General features: G+C 47.5%; 2 protein-coding genes across 7 annotated transcripts in view; one reads left to right on the plus strand and one right to left on the minus strand.

Annotated features, from left to right (window-relative positions):
• Nucleotides 1–1,469: 1,469 nt before the first annotated feature.
• Nucleotides 1,470–11,838, plus strand: SNN (stannin). The gene is made up of 2 exons (XM_080682679.1): nt 1,470–1,600; nt 8,608–11,838. The coding sequence occupies exon 2, from the start codon at nt 8,696–8,698 to the stop codon at nt 8,957–8,959; it is 264 nt and encodes an 87-aa protein (XP_080538805.1). The 5' UTR covers nt 1,470–1,600; nt 8,608–8,695; the 3' UTR covers nt 8,960–11,838.
• TXNDC11 (thioredoxin domain containing 11) overlaps nt 11,828–25,540 on the minus strand; it is a 78,030-nt gene continuing 64,317 nt past the window's right edge. For all 6 annotated transcript variants that reach the window (XM_080682676.1, XM_080682673.1, XM_080682677.1 and 3 more), the window contains 3 exons: nt 24,774–24,883; nt 16,892–16,972; nt 11,828–12,576 (listed from right to left, as the gene is read on the minus strand). In XM_080682676.1, coding sequence (XP_080538802.1) covers nt 11,937–12,576; nt 16,892–16,972; nt 24,774–24,883 — 831 coding nt within the window. In that variant the 3' untranslated portion in view covers nt 11,828–11,936. The remainder of the gene's footprint in view (nt 12,577–16,891; nt 16,973–24,773; nt 24,884–25,540) is intronic.

The following is a 25,540-nucleotide window of genomic DNA, read 5'->3' on the forward strand; positions in this document are numbered from 1 at the left end:
CTCTGTCCCCTATTCCTACTCAACCACCAGTTCACCATCTGGGCCTGGCCTCTTGGCAAGGATGCAGCTGGGCCAGGCCTGGAGCTCTGCAAACTAATCATTCACTCATTCAGACAGACCAAATTTAATCACACACCCTCAAAAATGTACAATTTCACAATGCACCAGACAGACAATAACAAAGGAATAACTTAGGTGGAGATCAGGGAGGGCCCTCCTGAGGAAGGACATTTAAGATGAAATCTGAAAGATGAAGTGGAAGAATATTGCAGCTAGAGGACACAGCACGGGCAAAGGCCCGGAGATGGGAAACAGCTTAGTGCACCTGAAGCAGGAAAGAGACCGACCAGCCAGGTTTCTCTGGAGGGAGTAAAGAGAGCCTGGCCACCATGGCATTGTGAGTTGAGTCCTCCATCTTCTCCCAGAGGGTCTGCTTGAGGCTGGGAAAGATGTTTCCAGCTGACAAGCCCCCCAGCTCTCACAATGAGAGGCTTCACCTGTCCATTCCTATCTTCCAAGCCAGAGGCAGTGACCCAGGGGACTTGGGCCACAGAGGTCTTGAAGGACCCATCTTACCTTCTTGCATGCTCTAGCTTGCCACAGGGCCGGGTGTCCTCTCACTGGATTCCCTTCTTGGGTGAACAAGTGAAAATCACTGCACTTATTGGCGCCTCGGTGTTCCCAGGCCTTGCCTCAAATCCTGCCTCCATCACAAGCTAGCTGTGGTACTTCTACCCTGCGGACCTCAGGCTCCTCATCTGTTAAATGGGATAGTTCTCCTTTCAGAGTAGCCTTGAGAAACGTGTTGAGTGGTTAGTACAGGGCGTGGCCCTTGGTGGGGGCTAATCAAGGTTATTACGTTAAATAACCATGATTATACGAAGCCAAGAGGCAGAAAACTCCCGGCAGCCTCATCCCTCAGCAGAATGAGAGCTCCGTGAGGGTGGCCGGGATCTTGTTTGTCTCCTGGTCAGCGGTTCCCGAGGGGACCTGTGTACCAGGCACAGGGTTGGTGTTCCATAAATGTTGAGTGAATGAAAATAAATGAAGTAACAAATAAGTGAATAACCAGTTCCCCGCCCCAAGCAAGGACTTTCAGCTGGGATCCTGCTTCTCTCCAGCTCCTGCCCGGGATCCCACCGCTCCCGCTACCGGGCAACACTCATATGCAGTAAGCCTCAGTTTCCCCCTCCATAAACCCCGGGTGAATACGAGCAGCCTCTAAGGTCAGAAGGAGGTTTCCTGGCCCGGGACCCGCAGCCCCGGGCGCCCAATCCTCGCGCGCTGAGGCTAAAAGTGTCCCCCTCCACCCCCCCGTCCCCCTTTCTGCCAGCTGCGCCCAGCTCCCGCCCCACCTTAGGCAGACTCGGCCCCGCGCGCACGTGACCACGCCCCGCCGTCCCAGCGCGGGCTCCCATTGGCCTAGCCACGAAGGCCCCGCCCCCTGCCAGGGGAGGTGCCTAAAATGCCCCGCCCGCCGCTGAGCTAGGGCTCCTGCGTCCCGACGGAGCGCCGCGGCCGGACCGGGCTGGCAAGCGGGCAGAGGCGGGTCCGCAGGGCTGCTGCGGGGCGATCCAGCCAGGCTGCAGGCGGCGCCATGGTGAGAGGGTCCGAACGGGCTGGGTGATCGGCCGGGTGGAGACTTACAGGAGGGGAAGGGGCGACCCTGGATGGGGTTGGGGCGCGTGCTGGGCGGCTTGGCCGCGGGCCGGAGGGAGGGGGTGCCCCTGCGGCGGGGGAGGGGCAGCCCGGGCGGGGACGCGGCTTCGGGGGAGGGTCTGTTCCGGGGGGCCGCGCCCGCGGGCGGGGGTTCTTTGTCCGCTGCGCTGCGGCGAGATCGGGACAAAGGAGGCGGCTGGGGGCGGCGGCCGCTTTGCGGGGAGCGGGTGTTTCCCCCCCGCTACGCGGTGCATGCCCCCTACTGCGGCCCGCAGTTTCGAGCCCTGGCCGGCCGCCGGGCTTCTCCCGATACTTCGGGGTTTTTTTAAATAACGGAGGAGGCGCGGATCCTGGTAGCCCCCAGGGTGGTAAGGAGGGTTCCAGGTGGCAGGAATGGGGTCCTGGTGAGGTCTGGCACCCATTTGGCAGGTAGAGAAACTGACGACGGTCCCCAGCGTTTGGTGCCGGGTTCCGTCGGTGACCGCGGCGTGGGCATGACTGGGTCTCGTGGTCCCAGTTCCCCCTACCAGCCCCCCGCCCCCGCCAAGTCTGGCCCAGGGAGTTATCTCTCCAGTTGTCCAACCCCCTCCAGCTGTCGCCCCCTGGGCCAAGCCCCTTCCTCCAGCCTCGCATAGCTCCTTAGTAGAATGGGAGAGACGACGGCTTTGGCTGGGAGGGTTAAATGAGAGGATGCCTGGAGCGCGCCTGGCACCGCGCCTGCACGTCGCCCGCGCTTAGCACGCGGGAGCTGCTGGGGCGCTTGTCATCCCTGTGTACCCCGCATCGAGGCCTCAGCCCCCGTCACCCAGCCTGCTCCTGCTGGGTTGGGGTGGGGGGGAGGCTGACTGGGGTTTACCTGTCCCCTGGCCCTTCAAGTACGGGATTGGGGAGGTGTGGGTCAAGAACATCATAATAAAATAAATTAAAATAGAATATCACTTTAGAGTCAAGGTTGAAATCCGGGATTCTGGATTCAGGCAGGCTGGATTTGAATCCCTGTGCAGCTAATTTTGAGCTGTGTGACCTTGGGCAATTGATTTAACTTCTCTGAGCCACATATTCTTTATCAGCAAAGTGGGCATAGTAAAAACTCTACCCTGGGTTGTTTTGAGGCTGAAAGGAGATTATTCTGTCAAGTGTTTAGCTTGGTGTCTGGCACATAGTAATCATCGCCAACTTTTGTCAGGCATCTGTTATTACCAAACTTGTTTAGCCAAGTGGGCTGACCCTGAGGCAGCCTGTGAGAATTACCAGTGGCTGATTCACAGGGTGGGGGCATGAGCCTCAGACCTTGGTCTGCAGGAGACCCAGTCTGACCTTGGTACAGTTCCCAGGCTCTGCCCCAGGCCAGCTTCCTCTTCTTCACAGGGGAACCTAGGGGGTTCTGATGCGAGTTTCCTCTTCAGGAGGGTGGGGTAGAGGATGAGATGACACTGATCACAGAGCTGGGCACAGCCCTGTAATTGTTAATCTCCCATGAGGATCCCCACTGTTCTTGGTCCTGACATTTAGAGGACAGGGGCCTTGTGTGATGTGTCCTTGGGTCCCAAGGACAGCTGGGGCCTGGCACAGAGCAGATGTTCCACCTGTGCCTTCACTGTGCCCAGCAGTGTCTCATCCTCTCTACTGTTCTATGTTCCTAATCAGAAACCGGGTAGGAAATGTTTCTGTTTTGTGAACTGGGGTCCCATGAAGAGGTGGAGCTGGGTTTGTTGGCATATCTAGCAGATGGCTTTGTTAGGGGAAAGGTGTGGCTTAACCCCTAGGGGCAGTGTTGGAAGCCCCTGGGTTAGGGTGGTTGGCCCCCTCTAAGCAGGGCAGCCCCAGAAGGCGGGGGTGGTAAGCTAGTGTCCAGCTGGGCTGGGTGACACTCGTGATATGCTCAGTTAAGTGAGAAGGCAGCAGTAGAATGTCCCTGAGGAAGGGACTGTTTGTGGCATTGGGCTTGGACCAGACTCTGTACCCTCCTGGGAGGCAAGTCTTTGGTGAAAAGGGATCCTAAGGGCTCACTGTCCTCTCTGTGGCACCCAGGAAGGCATGGTACCTGGTGACATGCAAACCTGGGAACCCCCTGGCCCTTCCGTTTTCACATTTCTTATCACTTCTCATCCTCCACACAACTTGATGGGTGAGGTCAGGGCCTCATTCCCATTTTGCACACTGAGAAACAGGCCATTAGGAGCAGCTTGCTTGGCTGGGTCAAAACAGCTCACAATAGCACATCAAGAAAGTGGGGTGGGTGATGCTGAAACCGGTTTGGCTCAGTGGATAGAGCGTCGGCCTGCGGACTGAAGGGTCCCAGGTTTGATTCCGGTCAAGGGCATGTACCTTGGTTGCGGGCACGTCCCCAGTGGGGGGTGTGCAGGAGGCAGCTGATCGATGTTTCTCTCTCATCGATGTTTCTAGCTCTCTATCCCTCTCCCTTCCTCTCTGTAAAATATCAATAAAATATATTTAAAAAAGAAAAAGAAAAAAAAAAGAAAGTGGGGTGGGTGAACAAGGGGTCTCAAATCTGCTTTTTGCTTGCTGTGGCCCCACTGGGCCTTGAGTGTGAGCAGTGACCCATGGAGTGGGGTTAAGGCTCAGTTTGGGGGTTCCATGAAGTGTCAGGGATAACTGAAAGAAACCCTACCTAATACTGGGAAAGATCTAGACTGTGGGCCTCTTAGGGGCAACAGGACAGTGAGAGGTGTTGGCTGTGGGGAGGACTATCCTTTTGAACCCATTGGTGGGCAGAGGGGGCATGGGGTGGGGAGCTCAGAGGAGCGGCCTCTGCAGATTGGAGAGGCTGGGCTTTAGGGCTTGATGTCTGTTCTGAGGCGGTCAGGTTTCCAAGGTGCCATCCTGGGTGTCTATTCAGCCCAAGCCATGGCCCTCCCTAGCTCACCTTCGGGCTTTCCTGGATTAGAGTGAGGGGACAGCTAACTTGCAGAAGACACCTTGGCCCAGAGGAGCGCAGGGATGGGGGATAGGGAAAGCCCCAGTAAAGACAACACAAGTAGGGTGGGGTCTCACTCAAGCAAGCCAGCCAGCCTCCCTCATGCTTCATGTCCCTCTGGGCTCTGCTTCTTGGAGGCCACCGCCCCTCCCCACTGCTCAGTACTCGCAGTGACAGCTGCCCTTCCATGGGCTCGGGCCTGCCCAGCCTCCACCTGCACACGTTGCTCCCACCCCCATACTCAGGCTGCAGCCTGTCCTCCCCTGCAGGCTGCTGGCTTCCTGAGTCTGTTCAGACAGACAGGGAGACCCATGTCCAGGGTCCTGGGAGTGGCTTTGGAGTGAGGGAGCTGGCTCAGGGATGGGTAACTGCCAACGGTGATCCCCATGACAACAGGGTCTCCTCTGACTCATCACTATATCCCTGGGCTTGGAGCACTCAGCAGACATTTATTGAGCACCTGTTGTGGGGCTAGGGATCCCGCAGTGAGCAAGATGGTCAGTGCCCTCCTCTTTCTGGCTCAGTCCACTGCAGGAAGGAGACAGTAGCTAGGGAAACGTGTTCCCTGACCCAAGAGGATGTCAGGTAGCAGAGAGTGCTAGGAAATAAAATGAAGTAGTGCAAGGTGGTGGCAAGTGTGGGGTGGAGGGATATCTGGAGCCAGGGTGGTCTGGGAGGGCATCCCCCAGGAGGTACCTTCTAAGAAAGTCCCCCCAAACAGGAAGGAGCCAAACATGGGACAATCAGGGAAGAACATTCCAGGCAGAAGGAACAGAAAATGCAGAGGCCTTGAGGTGGGAGGGTAGAGAGTGTGCAGAAGCTTTGGGAGGCAAGTAGTTTAGATTCTTTGCTGATACTGGGGAGGGTTCTGAGCAGGGGATGATGTGATCAGATTTTTTAAAAGATGAGTTCTCAGGAAATACTTGCTGAGTGAATGAAGGAACAAACATACATTCAGGGGAGGGCCAGAGACACAGGCCAGGTGTGACTGTGGCCTGGTCACCTGGCTCTGTGCTCATGGGGGTGAGGGTCCCAGACCTGGCTATGCCCACTCCTGGCCTGGTCAGGGGCAGCAGACACTTGGTAGTGTCTTTTGAGGTTACCATATCTCCAGAAAGTCCCTTTGAGCCAGGGGGCTGCCTCTGCCTTGGTTTCCTCATTAGCTTGGGACTTCTGGCTTCAGTGGGATTGGCCCTTGGGTTCCCCCATCCCCAGGTCTTGCTGCCATTGTTTGATTCCAGACCACCCCCACTCCCCAAACACACACAGACTTCCCCTTCTGAATTGATAACTGACTTCCCTTCCTGTCCATGAGCGCTGTGGGAGTGCAGGCACCCCAGCAAACACTGGACAGGAGAGGTCCAGTAGAGAAAGGGACGTGGGGAGGGACAAAGCAGGCAGCTGGTCTCCCCAGCAGGAAGAGAAAATGGAGGTCAGGGTGGGGTGGAGGGGTAGTCACCTGTCCCATCTGGAGGGCTGAGAGAACAGGGTAAGCAGGGTTGTGGGAGAATACAGCAGCCCTGATGGTGGCAGGGGAGAGTCCAGGGTGACCTGTACACTTGGGACACAGAGGTGTGCAGGGCCACTCATGGAGCACACAGTTTGATGGGTAGGTGGGTGCTAACCAGATGGCTGTGCTACAAAAGCAGGGTTGCCAGCTGAGGCTAGTGCCCTGGAGGGAGGACTCAAAACCTAGAGACGCTCCTGGACTGTAGGATCAGGAGGTTTCCCTGCATGAGCTGGAGTTAACTAGGTCAGGGTGTCTCCACCTGCACACTTGATCTTTGTTGGGGTTGGAGAGCTGTCCCTTGCTCTGTGGGGTCTTGAGCAGCATCCCTGCTCTCTACCCACTTGGTACCAGTAGCACCCACACACACACCAGTTGTGACAACCAGAAATGTCTCCAGATACCGCCAAATGTCCCCTGGGGGACACAGTTGTCCCATTAAGAACCCTTGAACAAAGGTAAAGGGAGCAGAGCATTTGGGCAGAGGGACTGGCCTGGGCAGCACTGCTTGGGGATGCATCAGGCAAGGTTCTGTAGGTCACTGTAAGGACTTGTGGGCTTTTCCTCTGGGTCACAAGGGCACTGGCTGCAGTGGGCCCACATGGTAGACCAGGGAGCTGGAAGCCCACTGAGAGTGATGGCAGTGGCTTAACCCTGGAGGTGGTAAGAAGGAGGCAGACTCCAGAGATATTGCCCCCTGCTGCCCAGGATCCTTCTGCAAATGTGGGCATGGTGGCAGGTGGAACTCGGGTCTACACTTTTCCCAGGGCCTGGTCCCCAAACAGACTCCTGAGTGTTGACCTTCAGGATAAAAATCACTTCTAATTAGGCTGTTATTTGCTCAAGGATGACAAATTCCATCTTGTTGGGAGGGAAAACCTTCCCCTTCCAACGCTGTCTACCTGTGTTGATGTCAGTCTTCTAAAAAAACAACAAAAAACGAATTCAAACAGGTCCCTCTTACTGAATGCCAACTTGGTGCTTTTCCACATCCTCGTAACCACACCACCTGGGTGTTAGTTACTGTTATTTGCTCTGCTTATGGTGAGACGTGAGAAAAAAAGTGCAGGGACTTGGGACTCAGGGGAGCCTGCTAGCTTCAGCATTTGAATCTCAACGGGCTGTTAGTGGCCTCACCTATAGTGAGTCTTCTGCACTTCCCGCAGCTGCACTCTCCTTTGCCCCTCACCCCATTAACAGGGGGCTCTGTGAAGTGTTGTCTGAGGTTAGGAGGCCAGGAAATGGTGGTCCAGTACATGTATACCCCCTCCCACCTTCACCCAAATCAGCTGATGCTCCAGCTTCAGCGACCAGCAGCACCCTCAGCTCCTTGCACTTGCCTGCAGGCCCTCTCTTGCCTTCAGAGCCTTAGCAGATGCTGTTCCCAAGGGCTGGCTTTTCCTGAACATCTTAGCATCAGCATTGCCTCCCTAAGTATGTCCTGCCCCACCCAGTCTAGCATCATTGGACCTGGTCCCCTATTGTGCTGGCATGGCATTCCTGCATTTGTAGTGACAGGTGTTTGGTATATTGACCTGTTTGTAGTCTGGCTCCTACATCAGAAGCTGAGCTTGAGGAGGGTGGCTGCAGCTCATCAGCCAGTCTGTCTTGAGTGCCTCCATCTTCCTGGCTTCCTTTGCTGCCTGGCTTCCCTCTCAGATGGTGTGGTAGATCAGGGCTTTTCCCAGGCAGCTGCTGTTCCCCTATGGGCAAAGACTGTGATCGCCTGCACCCTCTCACAGGTGTTCCTGAAGACTTGGTTGAGCTACCACCTGTTCATGAGGGGCTAATGCCACTTCCCTGCTGTCAAATCACTCTTTGGCCATCACGAAGCACTGGCTTCGTGCCTGAATTGCTGTGAACACCCAGTGGTGCTGGGTTTCCAGAACATTCACCTTAAACAGACCCTCTTTTGAGCCTAGGCTGTTGTGGGGTCGCAGGTTGTACATACCCTTCTCCTCCACATCTCAGGCTCTGTGGCTGAGCCAGGGTGGCTGCCTCTCTGGTAGCAAAAGCTCCAGAGGTAGCCGAAACCGGTTTGGCTCAGTGGATAGAGCGTCGGCTTGCGAACTGAAAGGTCCCAGGTTCGATTCCGGTCAAGGGCATGTACCTTGGTTGCGGGCACATCCCCAGTGGGAGGTGTGCAGGAGGCAGCTGATCGATGTTTCTCTCTCATCAATGTTTCTAGCTCTCTATCCTTCTCTCTTCCTCTCTGTGAAATATCAATAAAATATATTTAAAAAAAAAAAAAAAAAAAAAAAAAAAGCTCCAGAGGTAGTGAATGGAAGTGGGCCAGGGTGAGTAAGGAGAAGGCTGGTAACACCACAGTCAAAGAAACAACAAAAGCCAACCAGCATGTTTTCACTAGAATGAGGGCAGGATGGTCAGGCTTCACAACTGATTAAAAATAGACCCGGTGGAAGAGCCAACATGAGCTCGTGAGCTGTCCAGGTGGGTACCTTGCAGAGTCCCTAGTGGAGCCTCATGTCGCTTTGTCTTTCAGGGCTCTCGTGTCCAGCCTGAGTTCCAGCCTCACTGAGCCGGTCACCCACAAGACCTTCCTGCTGAGGAAGCCTCCCCCAGCGCTGACCATGTCTATTATGGATCACAGCCCCACCACGGGTGTGGTCACAGTCATCGTCATCCTCATCGCCATCGCTGCCCTGGGGGCCTTGATCCTGGGCTGCTGGTGCTACCTGCGGCTGCAGCGCATCAGCCAGTCAGAGGACGAGGAGAGCATCGTGGGGGATGGTGACACCAAGGAGCCCTTCCTGCTGGTGCAGTACTCAGCCAAGGGACCGTGTGTGGAGAGGAAGGCCAAGCTGACCCCCAACGGCCCAGAAGTGCACGGCTGAGCTGGGATGTGAAGGCTCCTGGGACTGTTTGCAGCCAGCCAAGAGGCGTGGGAGGGGAAAACCACAGACGTGCTGTCGTTTGAGAGGAGGGGTTGACGCTGGCATGGCCTCGCCAGGCTTCATTATCGCATGCACTGACTCCTGGGGTCCCAGCTGTCCTAAGCCAGGACTTGGTTGCCCTGGGCATTCCCTCTGCCTCCTGGTGGGGCTGCCCATTGCAGGCAGTGGGCAGACCTGACCTTGCTTTTGTTACTTGAATGTTTAGCTGAGCCTGTTTTGATGGCGCTACTACTGTAACGCGTAAACTCACAAACCTGTGAACTGTAAATAGGACCCAGAAGCACGTGCTTAAACCTTTTTTGCTGATTTTAAAAAATACTGCATAGTGTACATGGGATTCACCGTACTAATAAGCTGAGTCAAGGCTGTGAGGGAGGGTCTTGGACATGTAAGGCCCAAGTTGCACTTGGCAGGGGCCTCTAATATATGTGTGTGTACGTAGAGGATGTGACATGTGTTTTAAGTTTCAGAGCTGACCGGTTGGTGTGCTGTGGTGATTTCTGCTTGGTTAGCAATAGATGGGAGAACCACACCACTGTCTTTCTCTAGGTAGGTTCGGTCGTTAAATACCAGTTGCTGTTGATATTGCAAGGAAGCTACTGCAGCTGCTTGGGAGCCAGTGAAGGACGAGTCAGGCACACGTCCTGAGGGCTGCCAGGCATCCTAGTGGCAGAGCAGTTTCTTGTCCCCCTGGTCTTGAGCATGCTGAGCACTCTGTCCCCTCCCCACCCCCACTGGGCATTACTTAGCAAAGGCTTAGCGAGCAGGCAGTGGCTTTTATCTGAAACCCATTTGGCCCAGGAGAGAAAATTGTGGTTTTTATTTGTTGTTGTATTTAATATTTTCTGCACTGGAGGGGAGAGAGAGGGGACTGGGGTTTCCTCCACTCCTTCCCTTTTCACAAATTAGTTTCCTTTCTTAAATTACTACTCACCTGCTGGATACTGGGTTTTACTTTCTTCAGCAGATCACCTAGAACAGGGGTGGGGAACGTCCAGCCCACAGGCCATATAAGGCCCATGAAATCATTTGTCTGGTTCTGCCAAGGCATTAGGTGTGAGTTAATTAAATGTTTAACCAAATGTAGCAGGCTAATTTTTAAGTTGATAATTGTGTATGGCCCATGAATGACGATGTCAATATCCAAATGGCCCTTGGCAGAAAAAAGGTTCCCCACCCTTGTCCTAGAAGGAGAATCCTCTGACTCCACTATGAGAGCACCAAGTTCAGTGGAAGGACATTTCTTACATGCATATGTACACAGGAGCCCCCAGATGTGCCCTGACTGCCTGTGCTTAGTGAGCACCTGGGGGGATGGGGGAGGGGGAGAGTGAGTTTTAGGTTCTGCACTTAAGATTTCAAAAAGATGAGTTAGTGGCTTTTGGATCGGGCCAGTGCCTCCACAGCCTGCATCTCCAAGGTGTCCCTTGTATGAAATCACTTGGGTTTTTATTCCACCACTGTAAACACATTAACTGTCACGATTAACTAGGACTTATATCAGCATCCTGGGTAATAAACTGGAGGCCAGCCTTGTTTTAACCTCGGTGCAGTGGCCTTTAGCACTTGAGTAGCCTGCCAGCAGCATGGGCATGGAGTTCCCAGGAGGCCCTCAGCCTTGCCTGCCAGCTCCCACCATCAGAGCCCTGGCCTCCTGGTCAGGCTGAAGGCAGCTGACCTATGGTTTCATTCAAGTCTCCTCTAAAAAGCATGTTGAACTAATCTACTTTCTAGAACCCCAAGGAGGGAGCTTAGGGAGCATTTATTTTAGCAGCATATGCCTAAATTGGGGGTCAAACATTAATAGCTTAGAGGGAGGGATATGGGCAGTTAGGCAATTTGAGCTGAAGGCAAGAAGAAATGTCGCTGGCCCTTAACTGAGGATGGCGAAGCATGAGACTTAAGCTGGAGATCAGCAGAGGCCCTTTGGGCTGGGAGTGGAGACAAATTTCAAAGGTGCCGACTTGAAAATCAGGGAGATTTGCTTTCTAATGAAGGATGCTCAAGAAATATGGAAGGTGTAGGGGCATTTGATCCATTCCCCTCGCATTCCAGAACTTCCAAGCTTTCTACCTCTAACTTTCTGCAGCCAGCAGCTTACACCTAGGCTGTCTTTCACCCTAGTAACCCAGGAGGCGCCTGGGACTTTCATTTTCAGTCTCTGAAAATGACCATCACTTGACTGTCAGACTTGCCCTGAGGTCTTTACCGTGCCAGTGAAGTTTGAGTTTTGAAATGTTGAAATGTTGCTTTCTCCTTAGTTTCACGTCTGGAAGTCCTTTATTCCACTCCTTGGTTGCCAGGGATGACATCTTTGCAGCTTGAATCAGGCCCATCCCATCAGCATGGTGACAGTGCCAGGTGAGGGTCACAGGCATGGTGGGGCACTCGTGGGGGTCTCTGGGAGGAAAGTGAAAGTGCCTGTAGAACTGGTGAACAACCACACAATAGCTCTCACTGTTCTTATCTGTCAATAGCTACTTTTTTTAGTGTAGACACCAGAGCCACACACTCGACTGGCTTAGTAAGTTATGACCTCTCATTAAATTCTTTCTGAATTGCCCACTGTTGTGTTCAAGTTTTCTGACTAGTCAGTCAAGAAATTAACATTTTATCCTATATGTCATCACAGAAGCAACAATAGGAGAATGGGGAGGGAACTCTGACGCAGCCACTAAAATATGGACTAATTTTTCAGACAAATCTTCAAATGGACTCTGCTACTGTTTTTGACTCAGTTACCAAGTTTGTGCAATAAGTGGAAGGGATGTCATCCCTGTTCAATAAAAGCTGAATGACATTCACATTGATTTTCTAGACCACTGAGAAAATCTTTATTTACAATAAATTTCAATAAAATTTGCATAAATATATTCCCAATGTAGTTTTCACCTCTGATTTCATGTTGCTTAAAAAGTTAGTCTGTCCTATTCTCATTGCTCCTTTCAGCCGCCAGCGGGGAGCTGATATTGGTAGGTGGAGGGGTGCTGCCAGGTAACCGGGGGGACCCTGAGGGCTCAGGATAGTTAGAGTGCGCCTCCTCCGGGGGAGCGGGATTTTCAGCTCCGTCCTTGCTCTCCAGTTTCCGCTCCATGGTCGCCACCAGGATCTTGAGCCATGTGTTCTCCGTGAGCAGGTTTTCTGAGGCGTCGGCCAGCTCCTGGAGCTTTCGGGCCACCTCCTCCAGCTCCCTGGTTTTCTGCTCATACAGGACCTGCAGCTGCTCACTGTGCAGCTGGAGCAAGCTGTGCTGCTTCTTCAAGGTCTGCTGCTGCTGCTGCAGCCGGTGCTCATCCCTGCGCGCGCTGGAAAGCTGAGCCTCCACCTGCATTTGCGCTCGCTGAAGGGTGCTGATTTCAGCCCTCAGCTTCTGAATCTCTCTCTCCAAATGGGAGATGTGCTGCTGTAAGACTGCCTCGCTCTGAAGACACTCTTTGGTAGGAGGGTTAGCCAAGTTCTGGGGGACAAAAGCAGGGTCTGAGTGATGCAAAATGAACCTCAGCAGGTTTGGAAGGGTGATGGGAAGATCTTCGGGGTATTTCACACTTAGGTCCTTTCTGAAGAGAAAGGGAAGAGTCAAAGATGAGAGTCACACCAACATGTTTAGTCCAAAATCAGACTGCTACTGAAGGTCAGGCCGTTTATTTCCTACAAAAGACATTCCGAATATTGGACTTAACTGAAATCAGCAGGGAAAATGTCTGGGCAAAAAATTTTCTACAAAGCTGAGGATGTGCCACATGCTCATTCTGTAATTAAGGTGGCTTATCTCAAACAGGCCTGTTGCTAATGACAAAGAGCTGTTTCTATTCACAACCTTCCAAGAAAGACAAGAGCTCCCAGGCCTAAGCCTAAAGCCAGTGATGCAGGGCACTGGAACTCAGGGGCAGAATGGCCTCATATAATCTGAGGCCCAGGGGCATGTCAGAAAGGCTGTCCTGGGGCAGGGCTGTCCCCATCACTCCTGTGGCCATCAACAATGCTTGATAAAATAGGAAAAACCTGAAACACTCAGCTCAGTTTCTTCAGCTAGCATGTATTCCGTATTATCCAAGGCAGGAGTTCTTAACTGGGGGTGACTGTACCCTACCAAAGGACATTTGACAACATCTGGAGACATTTTGACAGCCATGATAGGGAAGTTGTTACCGGAGCCCTGACCCTTGACAAACAAAGGAATTGAAGCTACCTGGTCCTGAGAACATAGGATAAGGAGGGAGGGTGACATAAGAAGGGGGTTTGCCCAAAGCTTCACTGCAAGTCCGTTTGTAGAAAATTCCTTTTTAGAACTTGTCATTTAATTGTCTGATGAGCAAATTTCTACCACAGATATATTTCCCTGTGTATACTAGTACACAACCTGGCTGCAATTCATCAAAACCACTGGTTTTATGTATGAGCTGGACAAACAATGGTTATCGTCACCTTTGAGTATTAAAGAAATGGAGGTTAAGAGCAGGGCCTTTGGAAGCTGCCTGTCTGGAGCCAACTCACAGGGCCACTGCTCACTGTCGGGAGGTCCCAGACAAGTGGCTTCTCCGTGTCCCTCCACTGCCTCATCTGTAAAAGGTTAACAACAATACCATCTCCCTCACAGGACTGCTGTAAGGATTACACGAGTTACCCAAATGCTCAATGAATGTCAGCTTAAAAAAACCCGTTCCTTAGAAAAACCGGAAACCATTCATTAAAAGCTTGCACACCCTCTCCATACACAGAGCCAGTGGCCAAATACATAAGAAAAGATAAGAGGTGTTCTATTACTTTCCCTAGGAAATAAAAATCACAGGGAAATTAAAATCAGATATGCCCCATTTTTATACAATGTTAATGGAAACTTTCAGGTAAATGGATTAATTTCAAATATTTTGGGGATAAGTATATAACCACACCCTCTTTAAAGCACAGTTTTCTTTTTAAATATTATATATATATTTAAATACATTTTTATTGATTTCAGAGAGGAAGGGAGAGGGAGAGAGAGATAGAAACATCAATGATGAGAGAGAATCATTGATTGGCTGCCTCCTGCATGCCCCCCACTGGGGGTCCAGCCTGCAACCCAGGCATGTGCCCTTGACCGGAATCGAACCTGGGACCTTTCAGTCCGCAGGTCAATGCTCTATCCACTGAGCCAAACCGGCCAGGGCAAGCATAGTTTTCTTAACATGCAAGCTGTCTTTAAGTGGAGCCTCCCAGCCATTCTCATCTGGCCTCTGCAGGTGAGGAACAACAAGCAGAGGCTAATCTGCAGCACAAACCGGGCAGAGAGGAAATGTGAATTACTCCCCAGGGAAAGAGCTGCTGAGGGACCAGTGTATGCATCTGGAGACAGTTACAGGACAGAAAACATTTCTAAGAATGCCATTTTAGAGTTTCTGGAGCAATCTCCATGAATCTACCTGATGGGTATGCTGAAATGCTTCCAACCTTTTTATAAGTAGCAAGGACAGAGTGTCAACAAACTGCTTCCAAAAAAAATAATCACTTTGAAAGTGTGGTGGTAAAGGTCTCACTATTTACCTGACTCTCCTCTAAATTCACTAGGAGTATGTTTATGCACCTCTGGCACGTAAAAGGCCAGATTAAAAAAATGACAAATGGGGTCTAAGGCTCCAAAGGGGCTATCAGACTGAGGGAGGGTGGGCCTGCTCCTCTAAAGAAATGAGGTCCTTCCCCAGGGGATACATTAGAATGAACCCTGCCACGCTTCTGATATCCTAGCCCAGGGCTGGGCCACAGCACCTGTATTTTGAAATATCACACAGAGTGGTGGAAGGAAGGTAGTTCTAAGATGCCCTTGAACAGGAAGGCTGGCCCAGCCAGGAGCAGGAGGGGCTGATTGCATACTGTGTCAGAGGACAAGCTCTTTCATATGTTTTTTCTTTAATGATTATAAAGTAAGATGTGCTCACTATAGACAATTTGCAAAGGATGCAAAAAGCACACAAGAGGCACCATCAGATCACCTGTATTGTCAACATCTTGACATCTTTTCTTCTCTTATGTACACATTTTAACCAGTGCAAATTTGTATTTTATCAAAACACATTTTATATTCTTTTCACTAAAAATAACATAAGCATGTATATTGTGAAAAAGATCTTGTCACATGTTATCAATCAGTCTTTTTTATTTCCTCTTTTCAAGCTGTCAGCTCATATCCTTTGCCCATTTACTTCCTGAGTAAACTGAACACTCACTTTGGACGAGGTAATGAGACACTTACTTCTGATTATAATTTATTTTGAGGAAATAAGTACTAATTCCATTCCAAAGCAGTAATGCTTTAGTTTATCAAGCAAACTCTGTCCATTAAAATAGAACTAGACAGTCTTTTCATGTTCAATATTTACCTTCTTGATTTTTCAATTCAAGGAATATACGAAGTGGCTACAGTGACCCCAACGTGGGTGTGGAAAACAATCTCACCTCCATGCTGACTACATCAGACAACTTTAGAATGAAAGCTACTCAAGCCAGACTCAGGCCAGAAACACACAACTCCCTGCCACCAAGTCTCTGGGTGTCTTTCCCTGTCTCCTAACATATATTCATGGATTCCAGTTGCTGAAAACTTCTTTATGCAAAGGCCAGAGCTGGATATTATGGCTTTAATACTTTTCTATACTGTGTTTGGAATTCTAAAATTATGTTTCATTAAATTTCATGCCCAGCCTCTGACCCATCCAGATGGAATTGCTAGTGTTATTGTCCATGATTCCATGACTGTGTAGCTCTTTAAAGCTCCTTAGAAAGGAAAGGGTCCTCACGACACAACCAGTAGTACAATAGGGTGAGTCATGCTCTGTTTTTAGTGTGTGATTTGACAAGACTCTACTACCACAGGAAGTATTCCAGAAAAAAATCCTTTGAGATAAAGAGGAAAAAACAAGGAAATGATTCAGTATGTATGAAGGAAGCACTCTCCTGGCAAAACACTAAAAGCAAGGCAGTGGCTACAATAAATGGTAAAAGTGAGAGCAGGAAATTAAAACAGTAAATGTCATATATGAGTTAGGGACCTCACTGAAATAACCCAGCAAATGCTTTTCCCCAGTAAAGCCATGTGACTGGGTCCCCAAGGACCCATCCTTTTAATAACAAAAGGGAAATCTGTAAAAAGGGAGAGAACATCTGGTTTATTGGCTTTGAAAGGCCAAGAGTTAATTTCCCTTTCTACCAAAACATCCACATCCACATATGCTAAATGCCAGGTCGTATCCCTTTTGATAAATGTTCACCCCTACTTTCTGGGCTTTCAGAATAGTAGCAGTAATCAATGAACTTGGAATAGCACTCAGACAAATATGAGGAGATCCTGGTGACAGCCCTGTGGTGGATGTTCACAGAAGTCTGCACACTTGGGAGAAGGCTCCTTGACCCCTATTTCCTCTTTGCATTGGAGAAACAAGGTACTCATGACCAGGACTCAATGAGAAGAAATGATACACATGAAATCTTGGACAGGCGGGACCAACACACCTTGTAAGGCTCAATAGGTGCCTGTTGTTTTGCCCCAGAGGAATGTGGGGCTCTCTGCTGTCAATCTTGGCATCCATTATATGGTCATAAGGCCAAAAAAGCAAATGAGTTTTGATGGTGACATCTTTGCTGGTGTAAAACACACGCTCGGGGGTGGAGGGGAGGGCAAACTTCTTAAAAAAAACACCACCACCACCACCATAATGTGACACTAAAGCCGTTTTACCTTTCGTCCCTAATAGCTCATTTTTTGCACAATACATTTTATTCAAAGTAATTTAGTAATAACTAATGATTTACATTTCACTTCCATTAAGTATCTTAAATCCATTTCATTTTCAGCAAAAGAATTCCATCTGTCCAAATATTGAAAAAATTCTGCATTACCTGTTACAAGGAAAAAATAAGACAGTAGGAAGTCGGTCAACCATAAATTCCCAAGGAAGATCATTCTGAGATACATCAATCCTAGAAAAGGGAAAGAAAAGAAAAAGTAAAAGACCTGTGAAAAAACTCTGAACTGAAAGAACCTTGTCAAATAACTGAAGATCCTAGCATTTTCTTCAACCAGCCCCTTCTCAGTGAGTGCACCATTAGGTTTAAGTTGGACACAGTTCATGCCAGATGCACTAATACTTCCAGGACATGAATCTTCCCACTTCTCTTACTGAGTGGAAATGTAAAGTTATGAAAGTAAAAATGAACTTCCCAAAAAATGCCTTACTGACAACCCTGGAGTAGTCCCACCTACCTGACAAGATCTGGGCAAATACTTTACTTCCTAAATTATCTCTGGAAAAACAAAGGAAATCATTGTGCAAAATACATCAAACCTCTCTGAAGATGCAAGAAAATTGGAAAAAAGCCTCAGAGAGGGCACCAAAAAAAAGAAATTGGAAAAGAAATGCTATATTTTATATTTTGTAAATCTGGACAGAGGCCCAAAAAGGTGTATTTTCTTAGTAGATTTAAAATTAATTTTTTAATACAGAAAATGACATCTGTGCTAAATTACCCAACCTACCTGTGTTTAATTACTATTGAACTAGGTGGTGGCCCCTCCTGCAGCTAGCTATAAGTGGGACATACTGGGGCTAAGATTGCATAAAAAGAACATTCTAGAGGGAACTGGCCGCTCAATCCTATTCTTGCAAATAGTGCATACAAAAGATAGAAATGTTTTGACTCATTAACTTGATAGAAATTTTCAAAAAGTATTGGTGGGATTAGTGTCATTTGTCCAAAAGGATAAAATTCACTTTAAAAAATGACATAACCAAATTATAATGGTTTTAAACAGCTTTACTAATAAAACAGCATTCCTGCCTACCTAAAACATTTGAGTTCCATTTGTTAAACAAATGGTGATGAATACTTTATTCTATAATCAAATGCTTTTTTCCTCCTGACTGTGGCTTCAAAGAGCAAACTGTAAAATTAAAAGAAAATCATTTGTAAACATCCACTCAGAATTCCATTGGACTAATCAGGACCTTCTTTCTGGGACTCTCATTTAGGCTTGGTATAGATGCCTACATATTGTTAAGAACAGTAATCACATATTTTATCCTCTATTCTTTTCCATTAATTGTATGCAAAGCATTGTTCTAATGAGTGGCTCAAAATTCCATCAAATGCCCAACCATAATGTACTTAACCATTAATCTACTGCTGTATAAATAATGTTTCCATGTCTAGCTCATGCATCTATGGAAGTTCTATTTCCTTAATTCCCCAAAGTGAAATTAACTAGGTCAAAAATGTGCAACTATTTTTTTGATTTCTTACAGTGTTAAAATGCTTTCAAAAAAGTTACGCCAATTTATTTATTCTGTTAGCTACATCTAACTATGCTAATTTCACTTTATTTTATAAAAGCAAGATTGTCATTTAAAAGCATGCTAATTTAATAAGTATAAATGAAACTTATTGCTTTAATTTACATTTATTATAATTTCCCCACTTGTTTATTTACTCTCTCCTCTTACATGAAAAACCTGTTCATGCCTTTTCTCTTTTTGTTAATCCTCACCCAAGGATATGTTTTCCATTGAATTTTAGAAAGAGGGGGAGGGGGAGGGGAGGGGAAGAGAGAGAGACACACACACATATTGTTCAGTAACCTCCTGCATGCACCTTGACTGGGGCTAGGGATCGAACCTGCAACCCAGGTACGTACCCTTGACTGGGAATTGAACCCATGACCCTTTGGTGCATGGGCTGATGCTCTAACCACTGAGTAACACCAGCCAAGGCTCATGTCCTTTCTTCACACTGGAATCCCTCTTAGCTGTTTCTCCACCCCCCTCACCATTGTTTTTTTTTTTTTTCTAATTTAATAAATCTTTATTGTTCAGATTATTACAATTGTTTCTCATTTTTCCCCCATAGCTCCCCTCCACCCGGTTCCCACCCCACCCTTTGCCCTTACCTCCCCGCCACTATCCTCATCCATAAGTGTACGATTTTTGTCCAGTCTCTTCCTGCACCCCCCGTACCCCTTTCCCCCTGAGAATTATCAGTCCATTCCCTTTCTATGCCCCTGATTCTATTATATTCACCAGTTTATTCTGTTCCTCAGATTTTTAATTCACTTGGTTTTTAGGTTCACTTGTTGATAGATATGTATTTGTTATTCATAATTTTTCTCTTTACTTTTTTCTTCTTCCTCTTCTTTAAGAATACCTTTCAGCATTTCATATAATACTGGTTTGGTGGTGATGAACTCCTTTAGCTTTTTCTTATCTGTGAAGCTCTTTATCTGCCCTTCAATTCTGAATGATAGCTTTGCTGGGTAGAGTAGTCTTGGTTGTAGGTTCTTGCTGTTCATCACTTTGAATATTTCTTGCCACTCCCGTCTGGCCTGCATAGTTTCTGTTGAGAAATCAGCTGACAGTCGTATGGGTGCTCCCTTGTAGGTAATTAACTGTTTTTCTCTTGCTGCTTTTAATATTCTCTCTTTGTCTTTTGCTTCTGGCATTTTAATTATGATGTGTCTTGGTGTGGTCCTCTTTGGATTCCTTTTGTTTGGGGTTCTGTGCGCTTCCTGGACTTGTAAGTCTATTTCTTTCACCAAGTCGGGGAAGTTTTCAGTCATTATTTCTTCAAATAGGTTTTCAGTATCTTGCTCTCTCTCTTCTTCTGGCACCCCCATAATTCGGATGTTTGTACGCTTGAAGTTGTCCCAGAGGCTTCTTACACTATCTTCAACTTTTTGGATTCTTTTTTCTTTTTGCTTTTCCGGTTGAGTGTTTTTTGCTTCTTTGTATTTCAAATCTTTGACTTGATTCTTGCGTTCCTCTAGTCTGCTGTTGGGTCTCTGTATAATATTTTTTATTTCAGTCAGTGTATGTTTAATTTCTAGTTGGTCCTTTTTCATATCTTCGAGGTTCTCACTAAATTTATCGGTGGTTTCTAGAAATTCTTGAAAAGCCTTATAACCGTGGTTTTGAATTCTATATCCAGTCGTTTGTTTTCCTCCATTTCTTTTGTTTGTGATCTGTTTCTTCGTCTCCCCATTTTTCACTGCTTCCCTGAGTTGGTAGGGTAGCTTTGTGTGCTAGGTTTCCTATATGGCCCAGTGGGTCGGCCTCCCCAGCTAACCTGAGGTGGACACTCTTGGTGCACCCCTTTGTGTGCTGTGTGTACAGCCTTGTTGTAATTAAGTCTTGATTGTTGTTGGTATCACTGGGAGGAATTGACCTGCAGGCCAGTTGGCTGTGAGGATCAGCTGTGTCTATGCTGGGAGATTTTCGGTGCTGGAGACAGCCTTATAGGATTAGCCTTGCCAGATTGCAAAAGCCTCTGTGCTCAGCTTGGAAGGGGTAGAGTCTCAGGGCGGAGCAGACAGTCTTGGCTTCCCGTCAGCCCTGCCCTTGCGCGCGAGTCTCCAGACCTCTGCCTTCCGCGGTTCCCGAGTTTCCGCCTGACAGTCCAGATTTCCCCCGTAAGAGCGTGGGTCCCCATGGGCTTGCCCGGAACTGCGGTTCAGTGCAGTCGGAACTGGGGTTCAGTGCAGTCAGGAGCTTCCGACTCCCTTCCGCTAGGGATAGCCTGTGGTAACCTCCGCAGTCAGTCTTTGTGCGCACTCGCGCCTCCAGACCCCTGCCGCCGCGGCTCCCCGAGTCTCCGTGTGCCTTTCTCTCTACCTGACAGTCCAAACTCCCCCTGTATGAGCCTGGGTCCACAGTGTTTCACCCGGAACTGGGGCTCAGTGCAGTTGGAACTGGGGTTCAATGCAGTCGGGGGCTTCCTTCCCCCTCCCACCAGAGAAAGCCAGCCAGGCACTCCGCCGCCCTTCCTCTCTGCGCGCACATGTCTCCGTACCTCAGCCCTTTGCCGCTCCTTCTCCGTGAGCTTTCCTCTCTCCTTCTAGTTGTAGAATTTCCACTCAGCCAGCTTTCCTGTGGTTCTGGATGGTGTCCATTCTGTCTTTTAGTTGTAGTTTTGAAATTGTTGTGCAGGGCAGCAGTTTAGGTGCTTAACTATGCTGCCATCTTGGTCTGTTTTTTTTGTTTCTTTCTTCTCACCATTGTTTTTTATTGTGATAAAATATATGTAACACAAAACTTGTGATCTTAACCATTTCTAAATGTACAGTTCAGTAGTATTAAGTACCATACACCCATACTGCTGTGCAACCATCATCTTACAAAACAAAACTCTGTACCCATTAAACAACTTCCCATCTACCCTCCCTGCAAACCTTGACAACCACCATCCTACTTTCTATTTTTATGAATCAGACTATTCTTTTTTTTAATAAATCTTTATTGTTCAGATTACAATTATTCCTCTTTTTCCCCCCATAGCTCTCCTCCACCCGGTTCCCACCCCACCCTCTGCCCTTACCCAGCCCCCCTACTGTCCTCATCCATAGGTGTACGATTTTTGTCCAGTCTCTTCCCGCACCCCACACAGCCCTTTCCCCTCCGAGGATTGTCAGCCCATTCCCTTTCTATGCCCCTGATTCTATTATATTCACCAGTTTATTCTATTCATCAGATTTTTTTATTCACTTGATTTTTAGATTCACTTGTTGATAGAGATGTATTTGTTGTTCATAATTTTTATCTTTACCTTTTTCTTCTTCTTCCTCTTCTTAAAGAATACCTTTCAGCATTTCATATAATACTGGTTTGGTGGTGATGAACTCCTTTAGCTTTTTCTTATCTGTGAAGCTCTTTATCTGCCCTTCAATTCTGAATGATAGCTTTGCTGGGTAGAGTAATCTTGGTTGTAGGTTCTTGCTGTTCATCACTTTGAATATTTCTTGCCACTCCTATCTGGCCTGCACAGTTTCTGTTGAGAAATCAGCTGACAATCGTATGGGTACTCCCTTGTAGGTAACTAACTTTTTTCTCTTGCTGCTTTTAATATTTTCTCTTTATTTTTTGCTCTTGGCATTTTAATTATGATGTATCTTGGTGTGGTCCTCTTTGGATTCCTTTTGTTTGGGGTTCTGTGAACTTCCTGGACTTGTAAGTCTATTTCTTTCACCAGGTCAGGGAAGTTTTCAGTCATTATTTCTTCAAATAGGTTTTCAGTATCTTGCTCTCTCTCTTCTTCTGGCACCCCATAATTCTGATGTTGGTACGCTTGAAGTTGTCCCAGAGGCTCCTTACACTATCTTCATATTTTTGGATTCTTTTTTCTTTTTGCTTTTCCAGTTGAATTTTTGCTTCTTTGTATTTCAAATCTTTGACTTGATTCTTGCGATCCTCTAGTCTGCTGTTGGATCTCTGTATAATATTTTTTATTTCAGTCAGTGTATGCTTAATTTCTAGTTGGTCCTTTTTCATATCCTCAAGGGTCTCGCTAAATTTATTGGCCTTTTCTAGAAAATTCTTGAAAAACTTTATAACCGTGGTTTTGAACTCTATATCCAGTCGTTTGCTTTCCTCCATTTCTTTCATTTGTGATCTGTTTGTCTCCACATTTTGGCTGCTTCCCTGTGTTGATAGAGTGGCTTTGTGTGCTAGGTGTCCTATATGGCCCAGTGGCTCAGCCTCCCCAGTTACCTGAGGTGAACACTCTTGGTGCACCCCTTTGTGGGCTGTGGGCACAGTCTTGTTGTAGTTAAGCCTTGATTGTTGTTGGTATCACTGGGAGGAATTATCTTCCAGGCCAATTGGCTGTGAGGATCAGCTGTGTATACGCTGGGAGAACTTCTGTGCTGGAGACACCCTTATGAGACAAGACTTGCAAAAGCCTCTGTGCTCAGCTTGGATGGGGCGGAGTCTCAGGGCAGAGCAGACAGCATTGGTTTCCCGTCAGCCCTGCCCTAATAGGCCCCTGTGTCTCAGTGCCCCGTGGTGTGGTAATCGCTGAAAGCCACCCTCGAGTTCCGCCTGCTGCCAGACATTCCAGTTTCTCCCCAAACGAGTCTGGGTCCCCAGATTTTCACCCGGAACTGGAGTTCAGTGCAGTCGGGAGCTTTTGTCTTCCTCCCGCTTGAGAAAGACAGCCGCGTACTCAGTTGCCTGCCCTCTCCGCGCGCATCCCAGTACCTCTGCCTTCCGCAGTTCCTCTGAGTCTCAGTGTGCTTTTCTCTTTCCTGACAGTCCAGTTTCACCTCGTATGAGTCTGGGTCCCCAGAGTCTCGCTCGGAACTGGAGTTCAGCGCAGTTGGGAGCTTTTGTCTCCCTCCCGCTTGAGAAAGCCAGTCGTGCACTCAGTTGCCAGTCCTTTCCGCGTGCGTCTCAGTACCTCTGCCTCCTGCAGCTCCTCTGAGTCTCAGTGTGTTTTTCTCTTTCCTTCTAGTTGTAAAATTTCCACTCAGCTAGCTTTCCTGTGGTTCTGGATGATGTCCGTTTTGTCTTTTAGTTGTAGTTTTGAAATTGTTGTGTGAGGCAGCAGTTTAGGTGTTTACCTATGCCGCCATCTTGGTTTCTCCTGAATCAGACTACTCTTGGTGCTTCAAGAACCATACAGTATGTCGTTTTGTGTTTTATTTCACCTAACATTATGTCTTCAAGGTTCATTCATGTTGTAGTGTGTGTCAGAATTCCCTTCCATTTTAAGGCTGTACTCCATTATATGAACCAGTTTCCTCTTAGCAGTTTCTTAAACCATTTTAATTTTTCAGGGTCTGGAGCACGAACACTTGATTCTGAATCCTGCTCCCTCGCAGGTTATGTGACTCTGGGCAAGTTAAATAATCTTTCTGTGCCTCAGTTTCTTCCTCAGTAAAAAGAGAGTGATACTCATGTCTGCTTCACTGAATGTTCTGAGATTAAGTCATTATATATATATATATATATATATATATATATATATACACACACACACACACACACACACACACACACACACACACACTCAGCAATGTAACTCCTCAAATTTGGCTCTCAACATTACTTACAGAATATATAACAGGTGAAATATATATGCCATAAATACAACTATTATCTTTTTTTTGGTCTGTTTTCCTTATTTATTTTCACTGCTCATTTTTTCTAGTGGAATTTGTTCTTTCATTATTTTTTTAAACTGCTTCACTTTGGAAAGTTTTCATCTCTCAAAGGAGCTAGCCAATCCAATAGTCTATCTTCTATTTTTTTCCGTGATTTGATATTTTATATTTAATTCTAATCTATCTGGATAAGAGGGAGAGAAGATATACCTTACATCTAAATAATTTTCTCCCAAAACTGCTTTCTACCTTATCCAAAACCTCTTTATTTGAGCCTTGTTTTTACAAAATGCAATTTTAAATTTTTTGTTTACTGAAGAGATCACATACAGTTTCCACGGAATCACAAAACTAGAACATGTGGATATCAACCAATCTTTCCTTTCAATTTTACAAATGAGGAGAAAAACAAGGCCTGGTGGAGAGATTTACTCCAGGTCCCAGGGCCGGCTGGCAGCACAACAGGGACTGGCCTCCTTCCAGTGGGCCGAGGCCCTAGTGCTATGCAACTCCAGGGCACCCTTCCTGTGGTATTCCAGGAAGCTGGCCTCTCCAGGGGGCTGTCCTAACAACCAGGTCAGCACTGCTCCCACAGAACTGCACTCACCCGCCTATGAATTCAATCAGGGCTAAATACACTCAACATCATGGAAAAAACACTTACTCAGAATTCTTCTGGAAATCTTTGGTTTCAATGAGGTTTTGCTCATGACTTTAAGCTGATAATTAAATTCAACCAAGTCTTTCCCAAAGTTAGTGAAAAATGGGCAGACCCTTGCAAACCATATGGCTAAGCTGTAAAGAAGAGTGAAGACAGGAACACAGCCAAAGGTGCTGCAGAACAGACTTCCTTACCTTGCAACAGTAAATGTATCCGTTGGCAGGAGGCGAGCTAGCTGGATGAAGACATGATTGAGGGAAGGACAGAAGCCACACCACTGTGCATAATAGAGCAGCAAAACATCCTGTGGGAAAGGGGAGATGGCTGTGACTGGGCTCCTCAGGCCCTCATTCTTAGAACCCTGTAGGCATTCAATAAATGCTGCTTGTGTATATATTACAGTGAAAAAATTAATCTTCAGATTTTTCCAATTATGTACTATCTTAAGGACTTTCGCAATTAGAAAACCACATGTAATTCACACGCCCATCTTGTAATAAAACTATTATGTGGTTAATCTTCTGTACATCAAAACCAACCAGTCACCCCAGCTTTAGAAATAATTTTTTTTTTTAAGTCCTCACTTGAAGAGTGAGGAAATTTTTTCCATTGATTTTTAGAGACAGTAGAAGTTGGGGGGGGGGGGGGCGGTGGGGAAGGGGAAGAAAAAAACACCGACATGAGAAAGACACATCGATTGGTTTGCTCATGTTCACACCCTGACGGGGGCTGGGGATTGAACCTGAAACCAAGGTACATGCCCTTGACTAGGAACTGATCCCAAGAACCTTTGGTTCAACACTCTAACCACTGAGCGACCCAGCCAGTACTAGAAATGATTTTAATAGGGTAGATGGCTTGATTTCTGTCTCTCTCATGATTCCGTGCCTTTTTTTTTTTTTTTTAATATATTTTTACTGATTTCAGAGAGGAAGGGAGGAGATAGATAGAAACATCAATG

Source organism: Plecotus auritus, assembly GCF_963455305.1.
Source record: "Plecotus auritus genome assembly, chromosome: 7".
Taxonomy (NCBI): domain Eukaryota; kingdom Metazoa; phylum Chordata; class Mammalia; order Chiroptera; family Vespertilionidae; genus Plecotus; species Plecotus auritus.